The sequence below is a fragment of the Vigna unguiculata genome, chromosome 7 (assembly GCF_004118075.2).
Source record: "Vigna unguiculata cultivar IT97K-499-35 chromosome 7, ASM411807v1, whole genome shotgun sequence".
NCBI lineage: Eukaryota > Viridiplantae > Streptophyta > Magnoliopsida > Fabales > Fabaceae > Vigna > Vigna unguiculata.
This window is the reverse complement of record NC_040285.1, coordinates 26,295,830-26,322,934: the sequence shown is the minus strand read 5'-3', so window position 1 is coordinate 26,322,934 and position 27,105 is coordinate 26,295,830. Positions and strand designations below refer to the sequence as shown.

Below are 27,105 nucleotides of genomic sequence, written 5' to 3'. Positions count from 1 at the left end.
AAAATTAAACCTAACTATTTTTATTTTTTATTATATTTTATTTTGTATTTACATTAAATGTTATGTTTAAATAAAAGAAATGAAAAATAAAAAATTTAATTTTTATTAATTTTTAATATATATTACCTACAATTTAAAAAATTTAATAAATTTTAAATATATTTTTATATTATATATATATATATATATATATATATATATATAAATCAAAAAAATTCAAAATTTTGGGGGGCCAGGGCCCCTCCTGCCCCAAAAAGCTCCGCCCCTGGGGTTGAGGAACACAATAAAGGTTGAAGCTTTTGTTCTTCTCGCGGATCTTTTCTTCTTCTCCGAGATCTTAATAATTTTTTGTGTTTTTTTTTTCTCTAATGAATGCATGTTTTCTAGGAGATGGATGAACTGTTCAAGAACGCAATAAAGGTATAAGTTTTTTATTCTTCCCACAAATCTTTTCTCCTTCTCCTGGATATAAATACTTTTTTATGTTTTTTTTTCTTTGATGTATGATTTCTTTCTGTCAAATTGATGAAATGTTTGAAGAACACGATGAGTTTTTCTTCTTCTCGCGATTTTTTTTTCTTGTCCCAAATCTAAATTTTTTGTGAATCATTTTTGCTTCTCCCAAATCTAAATCTTTTTTTCTTCTACCAAATCTAAATTTGTTGACAGACAAGGATTATTATTTTTAGATTATTAGTGCTCTGAGATGAAGTTGACGAGGAAATGTTTAGTTTTCGAGTTTTTTTTTCAAAATATAATCTTAAATCCAATAATTTAAAACAGTAATTGTTTAATTTCAAATAAGATTTCGTAATCCAGGATAATATTGCATATGAATGAGATTATATAATTCTAAATCTGATATCAACACATACATTACAAATATTGAGTTTTTTCTATGTCTTCGATTTGTTCTCCCGGTAATCCATAACTTTGTTCTCTCTATTTCTTACCAACTTTAGGCTATGAATTTGAGAGGAAGTTCATTACAGCATGTTATCTAATTTTATAACTGTAATATCATATTCCAAATAATTTAATTTTTTATGTAAGTTATATATATGTTGAATCTAACTCCAAAATACTTCTATTTGACAGATAGTTCTTAAAGAGTATGTACTGTAGTCAAAACGTGAAAAAGTTAAAAATAATTTTTTTTTATATAATTAATATATTTTAAAAGAAATTATTAACTTTCAAAATAAACATGTTTATTGATTTGGAATATTTTATTATAAATGGATTGTCATTTTAAAGTTGTTATCTACATTATTAATATTCATTTATTTATAAAATTACTTATATTTTTAATTTGAAGTTAAATTTAGAGGATTATTGAGTATAAAAATACTGATAATGAAAATATTTATATATTTTTTTAAGTTAAAATTTATAATTCTTTTTTTTTTGTAAATATAATAAACACACACACACCTACTTTTCCTTTTCTATTTGGTTTGCAACCTTTTGATGAGTTTTGCATTTTTGATATGTAGGTTGTTATATGCAATTTTATTTGGTTGATTGATGAGTAACTTTTGATACTTACTATTGGTGCTGGCAGGCAAGGATTTGTTTTTTTGGAGGTTAGTCCTGCTATCAAAAGATGGAGTTGAAGAGTAAAATGGAACTTTAATGGTTAATTTTTGAGTTTTTTTGTCTTCTCGATTGTCTATTTGAGTGTTTGTTGGTTCTATTTATCTTTGTTTCAAATGAATGTTAACTTCATTGTTTTTTTTTTATATCTGAATGGATTTTTCATTCATATCCATCAACTCATTAGTATCATATCTTCTTGAGCTCCTTTATTACTCCATATTAACTCCTATCTTTGTAAATATATTTTGTCTCTGGAATTTTACATGTTGAAATTGCTCTAGTGGAAATGGTGGCTATTTGTTTTTTAAATTTGATCACACACCCAAAATTACTCCTCTAATTCACTCTTGCACCCAAAATTATTTTAATTTTAAATTTTTGGTTTTTTTCGTACTAATCTAGCAAAAACCTGACAGAAATCAAAATTGCTTATTCAAAATGTTTTTGAATTCAAAATTTGAATTTCAATTATTGCATCCACATCTATGGTACCTTTGCAACTCATTTATATGTACACCTCTAGACTTTGTTCAAATTTATGCTTTTATAACAACAACTTGCCAAACATGGAAATTGGACAAACCAGTGAGGTTGAAGTTGGAGAAAAAAGTTAAAGATTAGAGCAGTTGAACATGTAGTTTAGGTTTGAATCCTTTGCAGAAGGCAAAAGTCAGTCATAGGTTTGTTCTTGGATTTCCTAATGATACTTGATTTTTAACTACTTATACTCATTTTTGTATTTGCAATTATTATCATACAAATGTTAAAAAGTGAAGTTAGTAGGTATAATATGAAAGTTTAGGGAGAATTGGTTTCAATATTCAACAGATTGTTTATTTTTTAATATTTTGTTTTATTTATGTTAATGTTGTTTTTCTTTTCAGGGACATATTTTGATAATTTGAGGAGAAGGAAGACTTTTAGCATGGAGTGGTGTTGGATATGTAAAGTTGACTGTGAAACGGTAGAAGGTATGAATTTGCAATCACACATAAAGGAGCACAAGAACATGACTATGAATATGGTTAAGACAATCAAATTTTTAATCATCATAACTATTGGTGCTCTTTTTCATTTTATGTTTTGACACATATTAGAGTAATGTTCGGAATTTTGATCCATTTAATATACATATTTTCTTTACTGGGAGTTGATTTTTGTTATCAATTTTTTATTTGTTAGGCCTTCTTATGTAAATGTAAATGTATCTATTTTACTCAAGTTTCTGTTCTATAGTGATGACATGATTGACTTCAGAGATATTATGATTCTAATGCGAATGAATTGTAAACTTTTGCACTTTATATCTTTTATTGCGTATGATGCTTGACTTATTTATTTTTAAATTTTTTTGTTGTAATTTTATTGTTTTGAAAATTAATTATAGGCTTTTGGTTGATGTAGAAGAGTTTTTAACCTTATGTGGTGAAGTCTACAAACTCTATAATAGTTTTTGATTCAATTGTATAAAGTCGTCATTCTTTTAATATGTATATAATCCTTTACTCTTTCTTTCCTTCCTCTGTTAAATAAAACTTGGATTTCTGCATATTGAGTTTCAATTTTTTTTTTATGAGTACAAATTTTGATATAAAGTACGAATGTGAAGCCGAATCGAATGAGAGAAGTTCAAGAGGAAGGAAAAGTATGGAAAAAGGTAAAAAAAAAAATTCTATTTTAAATATGAAAATTTAAATAAAAATATAAGGAAAGAAGCTTTAGTCCTTGCCTTTTTATTTTGGGTTATTACTAGATTTTGGTTGTAGAGGGAAAAGTTTTGTTAAAACCTCTTATTTGAACTAAAAAAATTTATGCTCATATATTTGTAATAAATTACTTTTAAAGATCTTTCACAAATTAATCAATTAATTCTATTAATTATTTTAGGGTTAAATATGTTTTTGGTCCCTCAAGTTTCAACGAAATTTGGAATTAGTCCCTCATCAAAACTTTTGACCAATTTAGTCATTCATCTTTTAAAATGCGTGAATTTAGTTCTTTTAACCAAATTTTGTTAAGTTTATCTGACGTTTCAAGCGCATTTCATGATAGTATTTAAATTATTAACACTGTTTGACACATTTTTGCTTCAATGTTAACTTAAATACTATCATGAAATGTGCTTGAAACGTAAGATAAACTTAACAAAATTTTGTTAAAAGGACTAAATTCACGTATTTTGAAAGATGAAAGATTAAATTGATATAAAATTTTGATGAGAGACTAATTCCAAAATTCACTGAAACTTGAGGGACCAAAAACATATTTAACCCATTATTTTAAATTTCTTTAATTACCTTTAGATTTCTTTAATCCATATATTTCTAAATTGGATTCTTCTATTTTTGAATTTAAATAATCTGAAATTATTTGAATCCATATGTTTGCAACCATTACTTATATGAATTGTTAAAAACAGTTTCCATTAATTATTTTGATTTTTTTATTATTTACATTATTTAATCATATTTTGTTCAATTATTATTACCATTATTATATACATGTTTTTTACTAAATAATATTTTTTTCAAAATCAAAAAATAGCAAATTTCAAAGTACACACATTTTGAAGAAAAATAAAAATAATATTAAATAATTATATCAATATTTTAATTAATATAACAAAGTTAAGTAAATAATTTAAAAAATATATATAAAAAGAATTGAAAGAAATATATTTTAAACAAGAAGACTTACATATATAATTTTTTATTGTTTATATGAATTGTTAAAAACAGTTTCCATGATTTTTTTATTATTTACATTATTTAATCATATTTTGTTCAATTATTATTACCATTATTAAATACATGATTTTTACTAAATAATATTTTTTTCAAAATCAGAAAATAGCAAATTTCAAAGTACACACATTTTGAAGAAAAATAAAAATAATATTATATAATTATATCAATATTTTAATTAATATAACAAAGTTAAGTAAATAATTTTCAACAAAATATAAAAAGAATTGAAAGAAATATATTTTAAAGAAGAAGACTTGCATATATAATTTTTTTATTGTTTAGTGTACTTCATTTAAAATATGAATTGTTATATTTTTAATTTGACCTTTTAGCAATATATATATATATATATATATATATATATATATATATATATATATATATATAACTAAATTATGTTTTTATAATATTATACTTTTAATCCATCGTATAATATAGGGTTAAATATGTTTTTGGTCCCTCAAGTTTCAGTGAATTTTGGAATTAGTCCCTCATCAAAACTTTATACCAATTTAGTCCTTCATCTTTTAAAATGCATGAATTTAGTCCTTTTAACCAAATTTTGTTAAGTTTATTTGACGTTTCAAGCACATTTTATGATAGTATTTAAGTTAACATTGAAGCAAAAATATGTCAAACAATGTAAATAATTTAAATACTATCATGAAATGCGCTTGAAACGTCAGATAAACTTAACAAAATTTGATTAAAATGACTAAATTCACACATTTTAAAAGATGAAGGACTAAATTAGTCAAAAGTTTTGATGAGGGACTAATTCCAAATTTCGCTGAAACTTGAGGGACCAAAAACATATTTAACCCTATAATATATAACTAAATTATGTTTTTATAATATTATACTTTTAATCATCGTATTTAAGTAAACTTTGTAAGAAATAAGTATCGATAACCAATTCAACGATTTAATAAAAACCACTTTTAAATACATACTTTTTATTTGGTAATATTTTATTATAAATGAATTATAATATTGTTTGTTTTAAAATTGATATCTATTTCATTATGTTTATGATTTATTCAATTATATTTTAAGTTTTTTTTTTATATTTATTTTCTATTGAGAAAGAATTATAAAGATAACAATTAAAATTATTCAATTATTATAATTATTTATTTATATACCTAAAATACAATCATTATACAAACAATATTTGAATATATATACTTCATACACATACACTTTATTAATGATACTATACTGCAATTCAATTTTTATCTGAACACAAATCAATTGATTTATTATATTAATGAGCAAATTGTATTTTGATAAATTTAAATTTCTTTAATAATTTGCTCATTTGACCAAATGCACATTTATGAACTTTATCGATAATTATTTTGAATGTGAGCTATACAATGATAATTCAAATAAAATACTTCAAAATACCATTAATTATAATAATCAATATACATGATTATATATATATTATTTATTATGATTAATATATAATGTTTTTTTACACCAAAATTATTTATTTATTTAATATATTCTAAACTTAACACATTACATTACATTAAACCAATTTTTAAAATATTTAATGATAATTCTAATTAAACCTTAAAAATTGATAATAATATAATATTATAAATTTAATCATTAAACTATTTATGTTATTTTAAGGTAAACACCCTAAATAAGAGTTTGAAATATAAATTTGTACTAAAATATGATGATTCCGCTAAACAGGTTAACCATATATCTAATCTTTATATTTTTATCAAATTTAATTTTTATATTTGATATTATTTGTAGTTATAGATTCTTTACTATTTTTCTTTTGTATTGTTTAACCTTTATATTTTTACATTTTTATAGATGACATATCATATGTAGTTTTATATAGTCTATTTTTCATAGAGATGTCAAAATAGATTGGAATATGCGAGTCAACCCGATCCACCACGGGTTCGGGCTGGATTGGATTAAAATTTTTTTACAAATTTTAATACGAGTTGATTTTTGACCTAATCCTCCTAGAATCCGGCTTACCCGGTTGAACCCGTGGTGAGCCGAGTTGGCTCACCAACCCGCATACAAAGGGCCAAAAAGTATTTTTTGTTAAGATGAGTTATGTTTTAATGAACAAGTTATGTTTTAAAGCTTTTGGTAAAACCTTGATAGATATAATGAGAGCTAAAAATGAAGATAATGTTGAAAGACCATTTGGTGAGTGAGAAAGTTTTGGTGTTGGAAGGTGATTTCAAACAAATTTTGTCGTTGTAAAAAAGGGATTAAGATTTGATATTGTGAGGATATCATTATACTACTATGATTTGTGACAACATTACACAGTTCTAAAACTTCAAAAAAAAAAATGAGATTAAGACCACAATTTCAAATCAAAGTGCAAGAACTATAAAAGAATTTATTGATTGAAATCTACAAATTGGAGATGGAGGTATTGATTTGAATGAAAATGGTGAAGGCAATATTTGTATAACATTGGATCTTTTAATTCAAGAATCTGAAACACCTTTAAATTTTTTAGTAAACTTTGTTTATCCTGGTCTATTAAGAATATCATGAATCGTTTGTGATGGGACTATAACAATTGACTCTATTGAACAAGTAAATGACTTCATTCTATCTTTGATACATGGTGAATAACAAACAAACTTATTTAAGTTCAAGCACTCCTTACCAATATGATGAAAATCAAAAAATTCAAGGTGAGTATTTTACTTTAGAGTTTCTCAAAGATATTAAATGCTGAGGGATTCCCAATCATAATATTAAATTGAAAACTCTATCATGCTTTTAAGAAACATTAATCAAACAAATAATTTTTGTAATGATACAAGATTTAGAATTAATTATTTGGGAAGAAATGTTATCTCTATTATAGTAATAACGAACAAAAATATTAATGATAAAATATTCAAACTAATAATAAACTTGACTCCTTATTCCAACTTATCTTTCAAGTTTCATACCAATAAATTTATTTTAATAAACTCATGCATTTTTTTTAATAAACCCGTGCAACACGGGTAAAAATTCTAGTATATATATATATATATATATATATATATATATATTTCAAAATTAATGTGATATATAAGTTAAGATCATTTATACAGTGATACAGAACCTATAAAAAATTTCAAGGGGTGAATTATATTTTTATTTATAAATTATTTTTTGTAATTGAAAAAAAAATATTTTTCTAATTTGATTGGTGGGTATTCGTACCTCATATAAATAAGTTATTCGTACCTCATCAATTTGATTAGTGGGTATTGACTGCCAAAGATGACGCTTCCTCACTTTCTAAAGGTAAAGGATGTTCAATAATTGTTATATGTAACTCTATAATCTTTAGAGAGTTATTTTTTCTTTTCATTTTCTTTAATTATTGGATTCTCATGAAGTTTCTATAAGTTCACACATTTTTAGCTAACATAGACACATTTTTTTCATCTTCATCACAAATCTTCCTCTTGAAAAAACAATCAATTTTTTTACTCTTTATTATAGTTTTTTAAATATAATTTTGTCACTTCTCACCTATTCAAAAAAAAGATAAAATTATGAAAACACAAATTTAAATCTCAAAACCAAAACTCAATATTTTAAGAAAATTAACAACTTCTAGATTATGAGCTTCTCTTACCTTGAAATAAGTTCCTAACACTATTCTTCTATTGCACAACTTCAAAGTTTAAAATAACACTATCTACATGAAAGTTTAAATCATGATTTTACTACCAGAGACCTGCCTATAATGAAGAAAAATTACATAAAAGAAAAAAACATGTTGCTTTGAAAAAAAAAGGTAAAAAACTAACTTACTCCAAATAAGAAATTGTTCGGTCTAAAATGTTTATTAACCTCTCAATTTTGCCTTAGTGCAATTTGATTTTGAGAAAAATGAAGGATTGATAGTGAAAATTGAGATAGAAATAAGATGTGAGAAAATAAGTAGAGAGGAGAGATAAACCAAATAAAGGAAAACAATAAATAACATAAGAGGAGAAAAAACTTTTTGTTAAACAAGATTGTGAAATAAAATAAAAGATAAATTTTTTGTACATAATATAATTATTTACATTAAAAAAAATATAACCTAAAATTTATAAATCACTACTGGAATTCTTCATATTTCATGAGATTTTTCCTGCAATTTTTTCATAAAATTTCCTTTTTGCCATTATTTCTAAGAATTTTAATTGACTTCTACTTCATGGATAATTATTTTTTGCAAAATTATAAAATTTGCAATCATTTTCTACAAATTTTCCTGTGAAACCCTAAATATTTTCCTTAAAAATTTATAACAATTTCTTACAAATTACTTTTCATAACAAAATTTGTAAGAATGTCTCATGAAAAAAAATTTAAAACAAAACTGACATGAAATATATGTTTTTTTAGTAGTGTATGTTTTGGCTTAATTATTGATGCGTTCAATAATTTAAAAGTACAAAAAAAATTATTAGATATATGTGATTTTTTTTATAGTTATAATTAAATTATATATTATATATTTATTTTTGATGTATTAGTATAGTGATAAAACATATAAATTTTAAAATATTATTTTGATTCCTCCAAAATTAATGATCAAATTCCGCTACTCCATAATACCAAAAGTGTAACCATACTTCAAACAAATTCAGCAAAGAAAATTTACAAAGCATTCACTACAACCTTATTACAACAACGAACAACGACTAGAAATGGCAATAAGTTCTGGTTAATGCCAGTGTGATTGAGACTTGTGTTATTGATGCAAGTGCAACTTAAGTTAATGTTCAACATGAATTCCCGAGTGAAGCTAGTGATTGCTCTTTGTTAGTGAGCTTTGTAGATCATGTTGCCCTCAAACTATAGGAGGGCGAGGTGTAAGTAACAAAACCCCTACATATAACTATACTATAAACACGAGCGAAATCATACATAACTACCAGTGTGACGAGCAACCTCCTCCCACACCACCACACATTCCCAACTGCCTACTAACCACCACCCACAGTCACTCACCACAAAGAAGCACCACCGCTCACTTGAGAAACATTAACTCTCGGCAAAACCAAAAACCTAACCATTCCTCATACTATCAACTGGGGGTTGTAGGAAAAAATACTTGTCTATATACACTATTATTTCTTCCTACACCATCTTATTTTCTTTTTGCACCCCATAACTTAATGAAAATGACCTAACTAACCTTGATTTTAAAAATATTGAAAACCCTAATGTCAAATTTACCTAACTGTATGCTTGTCACAGAAGTTGTCGTCGCACCTCCATTGCACAAAGCTCCTTGTTTATATATATGCCATTATTTCTTCTTACAAATCATATTTTCTTTCTCCACCCCATCACAGTGAAAATACCTAACTAACCTTGATTTTAAAAATATTAAAAACCCTAATATCAAAATGACCTAACTATATGTTTGTCACACAAGTTGTCATCGCATCTCCATAGCACAAAGCTTAGCGCCACCATTGCTCAAAGCTTGTGATGAAGTAAGTGCTACTTGTTTCACTGTGCATCACATTTGAGAGAGGTAAGTGGCTTTGAGTTTCCGTTGTTGGCATTCGCGGTTGGTGGGTGTATTTGTGGGAAGGTGTGTCAATGGTGCAAAAGTTTTTTGAATTAGGAATATATTCTGGATTTTCAAATCCATAATGTATCAAACTCAGTTAACACACCGATACTATTCTATCCAGAAAAAAAAAAGTATGATTGTTTTGGAATTTGAATATTTTAGAGACACAACAGAAATAAATTAGAGAAGAACGCAGTAAGATAGAGATGTTATCTAACATATCGATAAGTCATACTTGTTCTATTTTTGGAAGATCTTGTGTTATATCACCTGATCTCCATTTTTTATGTATAAATGTAACTAATATATCTCCTTCAGAAAGTATTTCTCCATCATGACCATGAACAGTTGTTGTTCCAGGAGTCGCCAAATAAGGGTTAGCCGATCTTATTCCTACAAAATCCATTTGAACAATTAGAATTTGACCCGATTTAAGGTGTGGTTCATTTTTCGTTTGAACTATACATACATTTTCGCAAATAAATTGACCAAGATTTATTAAGGGAAACTTTTTATTTTCACAATAATTATGATGGGATTTAAAAGGATGTTACTAGATAAATAAGATTTATAAATGATCTCGTTTTTGTCTATTAAATAATATTTTAATACTTGAAAAGTTTCTTTTAATTTGTCAAGTTGCCCGTTTTTATTTATCGAGATTTGATTATTAGTAATTAAAAGGTAAAAATAAAAATGGACAACTTGAAAGACTATTAGAGAAGATTCGTTACAAAGATGTGTTGAATCATTTATTTAATGAGATAAGATTAACTACATAACTAAAAGTGTGTTCTTGGTACTACTGTATATAAGCATCTAAGTTTGAGAAAACTTGGAAACCTACAAGAAGGTCCGAACCCAAAAAATATAAAACTAAATTACAAAATAAAATCCAAAAGTCAGAAATATAGAAATATAAATAATTTATAAAAGAAAACCCAAAGTCTATATATATAAATTAATTTTCTTAAAAATTATCCTCCAAATGTGCTACATGTCATGATCTTTCGAGTTGCCATGAGCCTTGAATATGATCTTTCAATCTCTTGTTCCTTACTTTTGTCATAAGTCATTTGAATTACAAAGGTTCATCTTTTTTTATATTCTCGTATAATTTAGAATTCTCGTATAATCTAGAATATTTTCGAATTCAAAATACAAAATATAATATTGTTAAATATCCTAAAATACGTTACAGATTTGAAATTCTTTTGACCAAATCGACATAAACTTTACGAATGTGCGACGACAACTTACGTGACCAACATGCAATTAGGTCATTTTTATTTCAGGGTTTTAAATATTTTTAAATCAAGGCTAGTTAGGTCATCTCTATTAGGCTATGGGTGCATGAAGAAAATATGGAGGTGCAGCAAGAAAATACGGGAAGTGCAGGAAGAAATAGCCTGGGGTGGATATAGAAATAGCGCAAAATTCTTTTGTCTTGCATCGATCCATTTCCTACACACGTGTGACTTGCTGCATAGCTGATCTATGCCCCTCTCCCGGGCACAAGATCTACGAGCACTGCACTTCCTTTCCCCGTATGGTGAAACTTCAGAACAACAGATTACAGTGACGAGAGTCTTCACTCCATCGACGCACATCCGAGATGGCTTTCATGGCGGTCTTGGAGTCCGACCTCCGCGCTCTCTCTGCCGAAGCTCGCCGTCGTTATCCCGCTGTTAAAGACGGTGCAGAACATGCCATCCTCAAGGTTACTCTCTGCTGCTTATGTTTTCGTTTCGCATTAGTGATTTTGGATTGCATCTGGTTTGAGCTCTTTGTTACCTCCGAAACTCTGCTGCATTGCAATTCGATTTTGCAAATAGGAAGGTTGTGCTGTGGTGTTTCGTTGTTTTAGGAACTAATTTTAAAGGAAGAAAATGTCACTGTATGAATTTCAATTTTGAACTTCCATTTATTGGCTAGTAATCATCACAACTATTGAAATGGATTGACTGGTTTTAATTGTTGGATTTAGTTTGAAGTGACCTCAGGGCTTGACGCTTGGTTACTCGGAAAATGAGGAGCGTTTTTTTTTTTTTTTTTTTTTTTAATTTTAAATGATGATAGAATGAACATTTAAGGATCTTTTGCTGCGGAAAGTTCTTTGATAATGTTTTGAATTACTCTGTTAGATGCAGAAGTGTACTAATACTGTTAATAAGTAATTTCCGAGGGAGACTTGTACGGACGTTTTGTTCATTTTATCTTATAGATAAAAAAGTGGCAATTTTAAAGTCTTTACATGTCTTATTATTCACTTGCAGCTTCGAACGTTGTCAAGTCCGAGTGAAATTGCACATAATGAGGACATATTACGCATATTTTTGATGGCTTGTGAGGTCCGAACAGTCAAGCTTAGCATTATTGGGCTTTCGTGTCTGCAGAAACTGATATCCCATGATGCTGTTTCCCCATCCGCCCTGAGGGAGATTTTATCTACTCTGAAGGACGTATGTTTATTTAGATAACCAGTTGAATCATTTAATGGTTTAAAAACATTATTTAGCTGGTCCTTACTTTTGTCTCTACTCTTTGGAAATATTCGATTGAATCAAAATGTCTTTTTTTCATGGTCTGGCTATGTTTAATTTTGTAGATTTATGTCAGAGCTGGTACATTATGTTTTAGTTTCATTCTAGTGCAAAGGCTAAGTCATGCTTCAATAACCTGCCTATAATAACCTGTCATGTGCAGCATGCTGAAATGGCAGATGAGGGTGTTCAGCTCAAGACCCTTCAAACAACATCAATAATATTTCAATCACGATTGCACCCTGAAAATGAGGTAAGTTTCTACTACATGAACTACTATAGATGATTTAGTTTGCTTTATACAAACTGTATTATAACTGGACCCCGAAATTGAATGGTAAGCTGACTGTACTGTTAAATATAATATATAATGTATTGATTTATTCAACAAAACATGTAATTGACCTAAATAAGGTTTATATAGTGTGACATGGACTGTATGATACAGTTAATACATTCACATTGGATGATTTCCTAGTTGGAGGTTTGAACCTTATCCTATTTTTAACTATTAAGGACATATTGGGATTTTGGAGTTAAAGCTGCTTTGCTATGAGTCTCAGCAGAAATATAGAATAAGTTATAAGTCAATACAGCAACAACATTGCCTTAATCTGCTAAGTTAGATTTGCTATATGGATCAATGAATGTTGTAGAGCAAGATTAAGTGCTTAAAATACTTGAATAAATAAAATGGAAGGAAAATGGTGTATTCATCCTACATTGTTGCGCTTTTAATTGATGTATATATAGGAGGTACAAAATAAGGCAAGACACTTACCTTACAACCTAACCCTAAAGTTGGGTACATACAAAAAAAATAAAAATAAAATAACATTACATTTTAACACTCCCACTTAAACTAGAGCATATAGGTCATATGTACCAAACTTGGAATAGATAAACGAAATCATAGGTCCTCTTAGAAATTTAGTTAAAATGTCTCTTAGTTGCTCATTAAAATGGCAAACCCCATAATGAAATCCTTGTCAAGAACTTTTCTCTAACAAAATGAAAATCAATCTATCTATGTTTAATTCTCTCATGAAACATCGGATTGGAGGCAATGTTCTCATTTTCACAAAATTTGAACTCTTGAATTTGTTGTTTAATCAACACAAGTCCACATGTGGCCAGGGCCATCAATCTATATTCAACTTCTGCAATAGATTGGTCAACAACATTTTGTTTCCTACTTTTCTATGATATAAGATTCCCTCTAAGGAATGCACAATATCTTGTGGTAGATCTTCTGTTAATGGAACAACCAACTCATTTGCTTCACAATACCGTAAGACTTGAGTATTTCCCTTGTTCTCATAGAACATTCCTTGTTATGGTGAGATAAATGAGTTTCCCCACCAACCTCTATCTCTTTGGGTTTGAGAAAAGTTCACCTTGGTTTCTTATTAACTTCTGATTTAAGTCCATAGAACTATGAATGGGCTTGGAGTTTGTTAGGTCTGTCTCCTCTAAAATATGAATAATATATTTTTGTTAAATGATGACCCATTCTTTTGATTGCACCACTTCAATGCCAAGAAAGTATTTTAGATAGCGTAGATCTTTAATCTGAAAGTGGTTGAATAAATGCTTTTTTAATTGAGCAATTCTAGTGATATTATTTCTCGTAATATTAATATCATTAACATGAACCATAAGATAAACACACTTACCAGAAGAAGTATGACAATAAAGCATTGACTGATCTGCCTTGTTCTATTTCAATAAAAACTCTACACAATATGACTAAATTTATCAAACCAAGTTTGGGGTGATTACTTCAGGTTATACAGAGAGACTGATATATTTTACAAACTAAACCACACTCTCCCTGTGCAACAGATCTAGGAAATTTCTCCATGTAAATCTCCTTTCCTAGATCACCATGAGGAAAGACATTTTTAATGTCAAGCCAATGAAGAGGCCAATGGTGAATGACAACCATAGCAAGAAAAAGATGAAAACTGTTGATCTTAGCCACATGAGATAAAAGTATTACAATAGTTGAAACCATAAGTCTAAGTGTATCCCTTAGCTAGTAGACGAGCTTTGAGACTATCTACTTTACCAATATGAGCAATCTTAATTGCATAGACCCATCTACAACCTACAAGCTTCTTAGAAGGAGGAAAGGAAACAAGCTCCCAAGTACGACTGTGTTCAACTGCATGTATTTTTCCAATCATGGCTTGTCGCCATCTACGGTGACCAAAAGCCTTGTGAACATTGTTAGAATAATGTCGGACAAAGAGAAACAAAAGAGGAATATGAAGGAGACAAATGATGATAACTTACTATATTATAAACAAGAGATCAATTACGAGTAGATCAAATTCCTTTTCTAAGGGCAATAGGCCAAGCATGAGTTAGGAGAAGGCAAAGAGGATGCAAGATCCATGGTATTGGAATCTGGTGGTGGAGGATTTGAGTCATGAGGACTTTAGCTAAGGATGAAGGAGTTATTTGTGCCCAACGTTGCAATGTAAGAATGGGTGGTGGAACAATGACATATGCACTTTGAGTATAAGTTTGAGAGGAAGCAGGAATAGTTATTGGATCACAAGATGGTACAAGACAGACCTATTGAACAAATGAAGAATGTTTCGTTGAGGACAAAAGAAATTTGTGTCCTCAAAGGAGGTAATACATATATATATATATATATATGTATGTATGTATGTATATATAACTTTTGGTTGAGGGAGAATAACATTTATAATAGCCTTTGTAGAAAGTTTGTGAAGACTTGGAGGGACACTGTGAACAAAACTAGTACACCCAACCACATGTGGAGAGACATGATATAGAGGGTCATTTGGAAAAAATTTAGAGTGAGGAACTTTATTTTCAATAGAGGAAGAAGACATCTTATTGATTAGGAAAGAGACACTGGGGATGGCATTCTCCCAATGAACATTAGTATTTAACATTAGAGAGTGTGCAATTTCAGTAAGATGTCTATTCTTCCTCTCTACTATACTATTTTGTTGTGGAGTGTGAGGACATGCTCTCTAATATAAAATTCCTTGGGAAGATAAAGAATAAATGAAGCACAACAAAAGAATATTCCTTAGCATGCTCACTTTTGAGAATTTTTATTATCTTCCCAAATTGGTTCTTAGTTACATTGAAGAAAGACATAAATATGGATATAAGTTCGGATTTGTCTTTCATTAAATGAACTTGAGTATGTCGAGGGAATTCATATATGAAGGTTACAAAATAATTAAAATCAAAAGAAGTGGCATGACTTGGTGCCCAAAACATCATAATGAATATTAGAAATAACTTAAATATATCGTGTTTTAAATGGTTAGGAATGGAAGATCCAACATGTTTTCTTAACTAACAAGACTTACGATCTATAGCTTGAGTTTGTTTGAGACTAGCAACCATCATCTTCCATCTTGATAATTTGGGTGGTTCAAATGATCATGCAAAAGTTTTAGGGCTGGAGTTGCAAAACAAGATATTGAGTTACTTAGGTTCAAATAATGATAAAGATCCCATTACTCATGTCCTTCTCAAATCAGATGACCCATACCATGTTTCTTCATAATAAAGGAATTAGAAGTAGAGGTCACAAAACAATTTAAAGAACAAGTCAATTGATTTAGAGATATTAAATTGTAAGGATAATGAGGAGTCGACAAGACAATTTAAATTTAGGAAAGGGGATTATGAAACTTGGCCATCTTCTTGAGATGGTACTTTGGATCCATTGGCAACAATAACACAATGAGGAATTTTTTGGTAAGAAATGGGGGAAAAATTAAGAAATGTTCCATGGACTATGACCTTCCACAAATTGAGAAAAGCATGTAGTTGACACACTTGGCACAAAGAGGATTGAACTTGATTGATTAATTTCTCATATTTGTACCTTGAAAATTTTTCGTACTCTTCTGAAATTTTAGATTTCATTTTTCTTTTTATTTAGACACATAAGGAGCTTTGTATAGAAAGCTGTCAAGTAATACTAATTTTCTTGCGTATAACACATTCTCTTGCCATATGACCATTGCGGACATCCACTCCTACTGCTACATCCTCCTTTTCCTCTTCCACGAGGGACTAAGATGTGAAAGTTTCAATATTTTCAATTTGATTGTCATCTTTCATCAAGTTAGGCACACAAATGAGTTTAGCAATTAAGCCATCCATAGATGTGATTTGAGCGCTAGCTAGAATTTGATCACGAACATGATGGAAGTATAAATGTAGGCTTAGAATCTAGACCATGTTATGTCTATCAAGTTTCTTCTTGAGTTCCTCTAATGAGTCTGCCAGTAGAAATCTTTTCACTTCATCTATTGCAGTTCTAACCTTTCCAATATGCGAGACCATATAATGGTTGGTATGTTTGGGAGAAGGTTACTCATTGAGTTGCATCAAAGTGACATTGAATATCATTAGCAAAAATGTCTTGTGCATTCTTTCAAAAAGAGTAATATGTTTTGAAGGATCTGAGCATCTATAAAACATCAGGTTCAACTGACTGCCATAAAACAACACATGGCTGGAAGTCAATCTTTTGCCTCTAAGATCTATTTGCATTAGGAATAGAGCTGACTTCCATTTCTAAAGGGTCATCATGTCCTTGACCATAGAACCTGTTGGGAAGTCCCCTATCACTTACCTCAAGTTTGTGAGTGTGACTTCTATGTCTATTGGACAACTTCACTCAATACCAACATGGTCTCAAAGCCTGTAGCTCATCTTGGTAATCACCTGGTTTTTGCAAGCTCGTCTAGTTTAGAAGACATTTTTGGAGGGGTAATGTTGGGAAGTCCCACGTCACCTGGCTCAAGTATTGGAGTGCAGCTTATATATTTGTTGGGTAACTCACTTAATGCTAATTGGTTTTAAGCTGAAATCTATGCAACCATAACATAACTACATGGAGGCAAATCAAGACGGATACTTCTTCTAGTTGATTGCTGCACTTGTAAAAAAAGAAAGGAGCAACACCTGTCCTGTTAAAGTCATTTCAAGTCTTGGACAACTTCACTTAATGCCAATCGGTTTTAAGCTGAAATCTAACAAAAACATAACTCCATGGAGGAAAACCAAGATGAATATTCTTCTGGTTAAGTTTTGCCCTTCTAATGATAGGAGTAGCAGAAAAGAAAGGAGCAAACTCTATTGATGTCATCTCAGAGATAGAGAACAACTACCAAACCTGAGAAGAGAGAAGAGGAACTCTAAGGCCGTGAGAGGGGGAATGTGTCTCAACACCAAGGTAAGTTGGAACAGTGAAATGAGGTAAAAAACGGAGACAAAAGAGGCTGACAATACAAACAAAGGTGTTGCTTTCACCTGTAAGGTCTAAGGAGGTTAAACACAGGAATTTATCTTATGTGATATAATAGATGAAAACATTATTTATAAAATTAGAACACTACTTCTACCAAGAACACCAACCCCCAGTGAAAAAATACACTGTTGCTAATGCTTTTTTAGTCCTTGCCTTGCCCAAAGCTTGCAGAATTCAGAAACAACAACTAGTTCACAAGCCAATTCATCATGTTAAAGCAAGTAGTTGCTTGCTTTATGAAAATGTTGGGACAATGTTTTTTGTGGTATTCTTACATTTGATGGATCATTAGTGTTACATCTAGTAGTAGTGTTAGACAACAAATTTAGCCTTGGAGGGGACCTTCACCATAAAAGGAACTAAATTAGGCATTAAGGACTACAAGTAAATATTTTCTAAAATGTTCCCAGGAATGACCCTGAAGATTCTCTGTTTTGAATGTGTTGAAAAGTTGTCATATGCCTTCTCAAAACATAACTCTAATATTCTATATCATTATTCATGGAGGCCATAGCAATTAGGGCAGCTTCTCGAGTTTGTCTGCCACCCAAAAGCAACCTTTTAGCAGTGGAAATTGTGTACTCAAATTCTTTTACCAATCTCAAGGACAAATCCTTAGCTATAATCTGATGGACTGGACCATAAGATAAAAAAACAGATTTATTGCCAAAATTAACAATATTAGTGGTTGGTTGAATGTTAATTCATTGTTCTTTGTTTTGTGTGTTGATTCTGTATGCTTCTGTCAATAGAAAGATTAAGTATGATGGTATAGGCATCATTACCAAAGGATGGATCATTTGATTATAGGCTTAAATTTTTTATGCACTTGGCTTTTTTTAGAATTGGGGGTTGGACAAATTACATGGTGCATCATCGTGCCAAATGGCCCCAATTATTATGCGATTGCTGAAAAATAAAATTGTTTAGAAAAGGATATAAGAGGCTGGTTTCATATTATGCTGTCCTAGTGTTGTTCAATTTCATTATTTTTTTATCTGAAAGATAAATAGACCAGACCTTTGATTGAATTTGTGTCCAACGTGTTACAAGTTATTGTTAAACTCCAGGAAAGAGATAAACATTGAGCTGAAACTGTGTTTCTGAGTCAACACGGATGCTTTATTTATATTGGGAAAAAAAATAATCAATACTATAAATAAATGAGATTTGATATTCTCTAATATCAATGATATGATAAAGGAATAAATAAAAGTGTTCCTAACAACACATATAACCTAATAATACATATATAATTTAGATTCTTGATTATAGAAAATCAACTTCTTATTTCTATAATTATAACAATATTCCTGATTATATGGATCAGTTCCTTCTTTCTATAATTATAACAGCTATAATTGTATCTTGTTAATTTCAGGATACCATGTCTCAAGCTCTTGGTATCTGTCTCAGGCTTCTCGAAAACACTCGATCTTCTGATAGTGTGCGGAAGTAAGACCTCCCTCCCTTTCTCGCTTTCTATGTGCACACATGTATGTGTATAGATATAGATATGTAAAAGTTGTGATTCTGCTGTAAGTTGTAGTATTTAATGTTTATTATCTCTCTAAGTAGTTCAGTTAATATTAACATAGTTTAATGTACCTTAGGAACTTGTGATGTTTTAATTGTTCTCTTGAAACTAGTATTGGTTATTCATTATCTTTGTAATCATTGTTGTTATAAATAAATCAGCTGCTGAGTGGTAAGAATACATTCAACAAATTTCTTCTCACATTTTCTCACCAGATTCATTTAACTTCTCCCTGTGGAAACCTTTTCTCCATATTAATATTATGTCCATCACCAGTTGATTATTCTTTTATGCGTTGCATACATTTATCCTTTTTATCTGTATGTGTTCTTGAATTTTTTTTTTTTTGCAGTACCGCAGCAGCTACCTTCAGGCAGGCAGTAGCCCTAATTTTTGATCGTGTAGTTTTGGCCGAGTCTCTTCCTGCTGGCAAATTTGGTTTTGGAGGTCAGCTCACTAGGACAACTTCAGTTACTGGTGATGTTAACCGCAGCATCAATTTGTCCAAGTATGTTCTCCCCCTTGTTATTAGAGACTTGCTTAATGGTGTTGTCTCAAGTAGACCAATTGATTCTCTTAATTTGAACCTGTGGTTATGATCTTTAGATCATGTTTACAATTCCAGTGAGATCACTTGTTAATTGTGTTTATAATCATGGACAGCTCATTAGATAATGAAATTGTTTCTGGGAGTCCTGCTGTGACGAGGGAGAATTTAACTGAAACCGGAAAACTTGGGCTGCGCTTGCTTGAAGACCTGACATCTCTTGCCGCAGGTGGATCTGTATGTGCTTATTTGGAACCATTTTTTCTCTCCATGTATAGACCCATTTTGTTGGAATTTTGTTTCTGAGTATCTAGAAACCCGTTAGGGGCTCTCGGTTTTTATTCACATCACTAGTATTGATTCTGATTTTCATTAAATGCCATTTCTTCCTGGGTGACATTAACCTTCATCTATTCTACAGGCAAATTGGTTACGTGCCAACATTCTTCAGAGAACATTTGCACTTGATATTCTTGAGTAAGAAATATTTTTGCACTGTGTGGTTTACTGGTTGATGTCATTTTGCAGATTATTTGCAATCAGATATTTGATTGAGATGCCTGGAATTGTTGATTTATTCTGTTATCTTAAGCTAAAATGCTGTTTAAGTGAAGAACATTGACACACACACATCTATTTATATTTATATTCTACAAATTAGATCATCCAAATGCTTGTGAATTGGCCTCAACAGTATGGTGAATTCAATTTGGTTGTTCCACTGAAACATGAATTTGCAATGCTCTTCAAGAAACATGAGTTTGCAATTCTCTTCAATCCTCATTATAATATTTCCAAACCTGTTTTGCAGGTTCGTTTTGTCCAATTATGTGGCTATCTTCAGAACCTTGTTACCCTATGAACAGGTGAATCTGGATGCTGTTACTGGTATTTACTTGAATCGTACCATGCTGGCATATCTTTTGTTCTTTTATCTCAATGCATTTGTTCATAAATTTTTAGGCTTTACGACGACAAATTTGTTCACTTCTTATGACTTCACTTCGTACCAATGCTGAGGTAATTAGTGCCCTGAAACATGTTGTACAATGATGTTGTCTAACTATTGAGATTCTTTCTCTCTGTTTTTGAAGTGTAAAATGATAATATTCGAAATTCTTTAATGTGATAAATAGCTTGATGGAGAAACTGGTGAACCTAGCTTTCGTCGTTTGGTCTTGCGATCGGTTGCTCATATTATAAGACTTTACAGTTCTTCCCTTATAACTGAATGTGAGGTTAGTTGCTTATTTCCTTTTCCATCTAGCCACTCAGCTCATATCAATTAGGCTAAGGAAATCGATAGTGCAGATTTCCTTTCGGGTTGTGTGAGAGGGATATATTTTGTATTTGTATGATGTAATGCACAATGAGCATAATGCTTGTGAAGAGTTTCTTCTCAACTGAGAGCTAATTCTTTGCTTGTAATCTAATATACCAACCTTGTATTTTGCTGCCCTTTGGTATCAGTTCCTTTTATATATTTTGTCACATCTCAGCAAAATGGACAGATGATGATTACCTTTTCTTTTAATTATCAGGTTTTTCTCAGTATGTTGCTGAAGGTTACTTTTCTTGATTTGCCATTGTGGCATCGCATTCTTGTTCTTGAGATTTTAAGGGTAATTTAGTTCTGTTGTATTATTCTTTTTAATTTTCTTTCATATGTTTTTTATCTAATCACTAAGTTCTTAACCTAACAACCAGACATGGTGGTTTCTAGGGGTTTTGTGTTGAGGCACGGACACTGCGGATTCTTTTCCAAAACTTTGATTTGTAAGTTCAATTTTCTTTTCTGAATTTAAATGATATTGTGCATAATTATGGCTAAAGTAATGACGCAAAGAGTTTTGGAATGAGAAATGGAAGAAGATATTGAAGCATTACTAGAAATGTGAGCAGAAGAACCCTAGTCAAATTATCCATGGAATTTGACATTCCTAGGTTTTAGAGATGCTAGCTTTTGACAAACTGAGATATTCTTCATTAGAAAAATGTGGTTCAACCCTATTAGATTGGAGATGTTTGCTCTCTTGCTAGGAAAACTATGTAAGGAGAACATTTATTTTTCTGCGCAGCCAACTCTCTTACAAAAGGAACATTAAGGAAATTTGTATCCACTTTGAGAAAGGGAAGACATTAAGGAAGAACTCACCTACAATCAGAATCACATCAACAATCTACACTCCATAGCTAGTGCCAACTATAAAAGACGACAAACAGTAGTGGAGGAAGAGTATGAGAGAAAGGAGCCTCTCAACCAATGCTGAAACTGGAGAAACCATGGTCAAAACACGGACAAGGAGGTCCGATAAGCTTTGTGGAGTAGAAACAAAGTTGTTCCAGAGACAAAAAGGTGGCCTGTGCTGGCTGATGGTGTTCAGCAACTGATGGCGACAATGGAGGATAATGGTGGACTGTGGTGGACAACTGCAAAACTAGTAGAGTGGGATCAACCTCATTTGATACCATCTTAAGACTGTAGATATGAGAAAAAGAGCTTAAGAGATGTATTATCTTTATTATTTATAGAAGAAAATTACATGGGGAATATCTATGTAGTTAATGCTAACAACTCATAATTGTAGAAGAAAATTACATCAGAATATGTAGGTAATTAATGCTACCAGCTCATAGGCGCAATATATAGCAATTTTCCAATACAACTACTAACTACCTACATTAAATATCTATTCTAACAACTACTATATATAATACATATTCTAAGTAAAGTAATTAATTGCTATTTTGTTGTGTTTAACCTTGTGTTCATGTTTGCAATTAGTTTCTATTTTGAATGATATGTAGTACTTATGTCTAATGTAGAAATTATATTTAACCAATGCGTGGGAATAATAAAGGATAAGTAAGCTGTGATAGTGGCCAAAGAAAAATAATGCATCAGAATCCACATAATGGCCAGAGAAATTGTGCATTAAAAACTTGAAGTTAGGCAACAATAGAGAGAGAAAGCATTGTCTGAAAAGAAAACCATGAATTAAGACATGAATCGTTATTATATTAAATCGTGGCCCAAGTTTAATACTATATTTCAGTAATAATCAATAGTATGGGCACAATAATATTAGTTGTGCTTTCTTACATGAGTTGTCCTAGCCACTTGGTCCGGTGCAATGTTTTAAAGTGTGTACTATATCCAAACCTTTTTAACTACTAATTGAGCATTGAGGAAGCCATGTTTACCACATTTACCAAATTTATGGTGAGGGGATTTGACAAATTTTAGTGTAATAAAGATACATGAATTACTAGAAAATAACCTAAGTGCAATATTATGTATTCATTGTCGCTATCCATTGGCATCACAGGCACCCCAAGAATACAAATGTTGTGGAGGGAATGGTCAAAGCTCTTGCAAGGGTTGTTTCAAATGTACAGGTTTGATTTTAACTGCATATGCTTTTATTTATTTCTGACTTCTGATTCAGGTTTTTGGTCATGGTATAACATGGATATATTTGGTGTGGTATTTCGTTTTTTTTTTTTTTTGAAAATAAAAGTTATGGTAAGAAGAAACTTTAAATGATTATGTAGGTTCAAGAATCAAGTGAGGAGAGCTTGGCTGCTGTTGCTGGAATGTTTAGTAGCAAAGCCAAAGGTATTTTTTATTTTATTTAGTTGAACAAATTGTCACTTTTATCTCTTTGTGGAAGTCAATATTTGTTTTGATTCCGTTTTTTACCCAAGAGTGTCACATTGCACTGAGTAGGAAAGTCTGATACTAATTTTGTTGATAGTTTTATCTTGTTCTATCTGTTTTGGTTGATACTTTGTTAATATCATTTCCTGCTTCCATAAAGTGCTTGTTATATAGCCAACTCTTTGATTTTTCTGCTCCTCAGGTTGTGTTTTATTTTAGAGTGTGGTTTTTCTTTTCCTTAACACATCTTAGCTGATAGCTCTTATGTGTTATTGTTGTATATGTTCTTTTCTGTATATTTTATTAATTGACATCTTCAGAGAGGATGCTCTTCCCTCTATCTTGTATTCTCTTTTTTCATTCCTTTGAATTCTTATTTTAATTTTGAAAACAATTACTTATTAGATTATGAGGAGAGAAAGGAAGATAAACAGATGAAAATTAATGATTGAAGGGTCTGGTTTATTCAACACCAGTAACATACAAAATCTTGAGTCTTATTAAGAGACTCTGAAAACATTTTACAAAAAATACACCACACAACCCAATACTGAACTGAAATTAAGGACAAAAAAAATAAATAACAGTTAATAAACAACAGTTAATAACAATTAAAGACCAACATAACGACCAACTGGAAAATAACTGAATCTGAAACTGTACAGAATATTCAACATTTATACAAGACTGGTATTAGTCAAACTTTTAACACCCAAACTCTCTAAAATAAGGAAATAAAAATATGGTGAAATGAATAGGAAGATTCTAAAGATATTTTTCTCCTAGTTACTATAGGGAGATTTAATAAATTTTTATCAAAATAATCAATCTATTGAAAAAACCTTTAGTTTTACTATAAGTGTTGTCTGTACATAATCCTTGTGGTTATTTTGAGTATAGTAGTGATAAGGGCCATAAGTGTATTTGAATGGAGTCTGGATGATGATGTTTTAACGCATGAGTGACATGTTTTTACTCTGGCAGGTATTGAATGGAGTCTAGATAATGATGCATCCAATGCTGCAGTTTTGGTTGCCAGTGAAGCACATGCCATAACTTTGGCAGTTGAAGGCCTGCTAGGAGTTGTCTTCACTGTTGCAACTTTAACTGACGAAGCCATAGATGTTGGAGAGGTATTCTCTATAATTTCTGTTGTTTTTACTTTTCCATATTGTTTTTTTTCTTAGATATGCTACTCGATGACCTACTTCTTCTATGTCCATCCAGCTTGAGTCTCCTAGATGTGATAATGATCCACCTGTGAAATGGTCTGGCAAAACTACAGTTCTCTGCATCTCAATGGTCGACTCACTGTGGTTGACAATACTTGATGCATTATCCCTTATTTTATCAAGGTTTGTTTTTCTGCATACACATAAAAAAAAAGTGACACTGGTTGAAAGGTCTTGCACAATTCATTAACCTACTCTTAGCCTTTAACATCTATGGACATTTTGATTAAGTAATCATGTTGATCTTGCATGCAAAATTTTAGAACAATGGGAAATGAATAAGCATGATTAGTGTGATCTTAGTATTGAGTCATAGAGTAAAGCACCTAAGCTTCTTTCTGATTCATAAGGAATTTGAACAGCATGGTCAGATCTTAATAATCTGCTGGATTTTATGAGTAATTTATCCTATAAAACATAGTTTAGTGCTCTAAGATATTTTTGTACCATTCTGGTTGGTTACAATTAATCTTAATTAACCATATATTGTTTGTTATGATTTCAATATATTCTTTAACATTTGACTTGAGGTCAATTTGAAGGTCACATGGAGAGGCCATTGTTTTAGAAATATTAAAGGGATACCAGGCATTTACTCAGGTATGTCAGTTTCTGCTTTGAACTCTTTTTTTTTTTTTTTTTACTTTATTCTATTTGCATGACATTGGAAACCAACTTTGAACTTAAAATGATATTGGATTGAAAAATTTCACAGGCTTGTGGGATTCTCCGAGCTGTAGAACCTTTAAACTCCTTTCTTGCATCCCTTTGCAAATTTACAATCAATTTTCCTGCTGAAACAGAAAGAAAGAGGTAAAATGTTTTAAATTTGTTATTTGTATTTTTTGTTTTCTTTTATTAAGGTACTTTTCATGAATTCAAGCTTACAGTACTGAGATTTTAGCTTAAATTTGAGATTTTAACAGTGCTTTGCCGTCTCCTGTATCAAAACGGTCAGAACTATCACTTGATCAGAGGGATAATGTTGTGCTTACTCCTAAGAATGTGCAGGTGGTCCTTCTGGGTCTTTGAATAGCAATTTGTCTTTCCCCCAATTGTCTGTAGTTTGGTTTTTTAACTATTCACTTTCTCTGAGTTTGTATATTTGATTGTCATTACCACTACTCATATTTCATCCACACTGATCACATGAACTAGGCCTTGAGAACTCTTTTCAACATTGCTCATCGGCTGCATAATGTTCTGGGCCCATCCTGGGTTCTGGTATGTTCTATTTTTCTGCTGTTTTCTTTTATGTACATTCCTACCCCCTCTGAGTGTATGATCATCATGAATACCTGCAGGTGTTGGAAACTCTGGCAGCTTTAGATCGGGCAATTCATTCTCCACATGCCTCTACTCAGGTAATTATTTGTTTTGTTCTATTATTCAGTGATAAATTGCTTGCAATGTATGTACAGAAATCATGAATATTGGGCCCTCCTCCAAATAGGTTAAGCTTTTTACGTAATAATTGGTTCTTGAGTTTTTTTTTTTACTCAAGTGGTTAGGAGTTTGATTTTCACTTCCCTCTATTGGCTCCCGTTATTGAATCTAAATTTTTGCAATGAGCAAAAGTGAGTGCTGTTTTGTCCTTTCGTTGGTGCACAGATATTAGTTATTATGTTTTCTTCCATTCAATTGCTTACCAAATGGCTTTTGATGTTTCTTTTTGCATTTCGTGTTCTTTGTTTCGGAGGCTATCTTATCCTTTCTCTACCTGTACTTTACCAATATATTAGTTGTTCTTGGATTAGGGATTTCTCCATCTCCACTCAAATCTCTACTTCCTTAGGAGTTTGTGTGATGACGAATTTGGATTCTCTGTTGGATTTTTTTATGCTTTTCTTCGGCTGTATCTTCAATATACCTTGATGACCACTGATTTTGAAGTATTAAATTATATTAAAAAAAATTAATGTATCAACATAGTGTATTTTTAATTCTTAGTAGAATACAATACAAAAAATTCAGTAGAGAATCTGGACTCATGTGATGACAATACCCAATAGTGAATCACTATCGAAATCTTATTTGCTTCTGCTAGATGGAGCATTTTTTCTAGAGGCACCACCAACGGTAGAATCTTTTTCATTTTTTTTAAACTTCTATAGAGTGTGAATTCTTGATAGCCCTGGTGAACATTCATGTAAGTCCTGTCTTCACATTCCAACCTTCTAAAATAGTACAACAAATTGCTCCTTTCGGAACTCCCTCCAAGATCTCAATAAAATCATATTCTGATGATTTGCTGCAAGTTGGGAGAGCTACAGGCAACAAAACCCGATTTCAGGGGTTTTGTACAGCAGATGACGGGATAGCTCTATATTAATATGTT

General features: G+C 30.7%; 1 protein-coding gene across 2 annotated transcripts in view; it reads left to right on the top strand.

Moving 5' to 3' along the window:
- Positions 1-11,397: 11,397 nt before the first annotated feature.
- Positions 11,398-27,105, top strand: part of LOC114190201 (protein MON2 homolog) — a 32,693-nt gene continuing 16,985 nt past the window's right edge. The window contains exons 1-21 of one of the 2 annotated variants that reach the window (XM_028078996.1): positions 11,398-11,647; positions 12,204-12,389; positions 12,634-12,723; positions 19,172-19,245; positions 19,680-19,835; positions 19,991-20,111; positions 20,296-20,351; positions 20,686-20,740; positions 20,838-20,894; positions 21,011-21,112; positions 21,416-21,496; positions 21,598-21,650; positions 23,204-23,273; positions 23,430-23,493; positions 24,520-24,668; positions 24,763-24,890; positions 25,310-25,367; positions 25,483-25,580; positions 25,694-25,778; positions 25,926-25,991; positions 26,072-26,131. In XM_028078996.1, coding sequence (XP_027934797.1) covers positions 11,543-11,647; positions 12,204-12,389; positions 12,634-12,723; positions 19,172-19,245; positions 19,680-19,835; positions 19,991-20,111; positions 20,296-20,351; positions 20,686-20,740; positions 20,838-20,894; positions 21,011-21,112; positions 21,416-21,496; positions 21,598-21,650; positions 23,204-23,273; positions 23,430-23,493; positions 24,520-24,668; positions 24,763-24,890; positions 25,310-25,367; positions 25,483-25,580; positions 25,694-25,778; positions 25,926-25,991; positions 26,072-26,131 — 1,914 coding nt within the window. In that variant the 5' untranslated portion in view covers positions 11,398-11,542. Of the gene's footprint in view, positions 11,648-12,203; positions 12,390-12,633; positions 12,724-19,171; positions 19,246-19,679; positions 19,836-19,990; positions 20,112-20,295; positions 20,352-20,685; positions 20,741-20,837; positions 20,895-21,010; positions 21,113-21,415; positions 21,497-21,597; positions 21,651-23,203; positions 23,274-23,429; positions 23,494-24,519; positions 24,669-24,762; positions 24,891-25,309; positions 25,368-25,482; positions 25,581-25,693; positions 25,779-25,925; positions 25,992-26,071; positions 26,132-27,105 lie in introns of those variants that run through there. The other variant, XM_028078997.1, reaches the window with a different exon arrangement.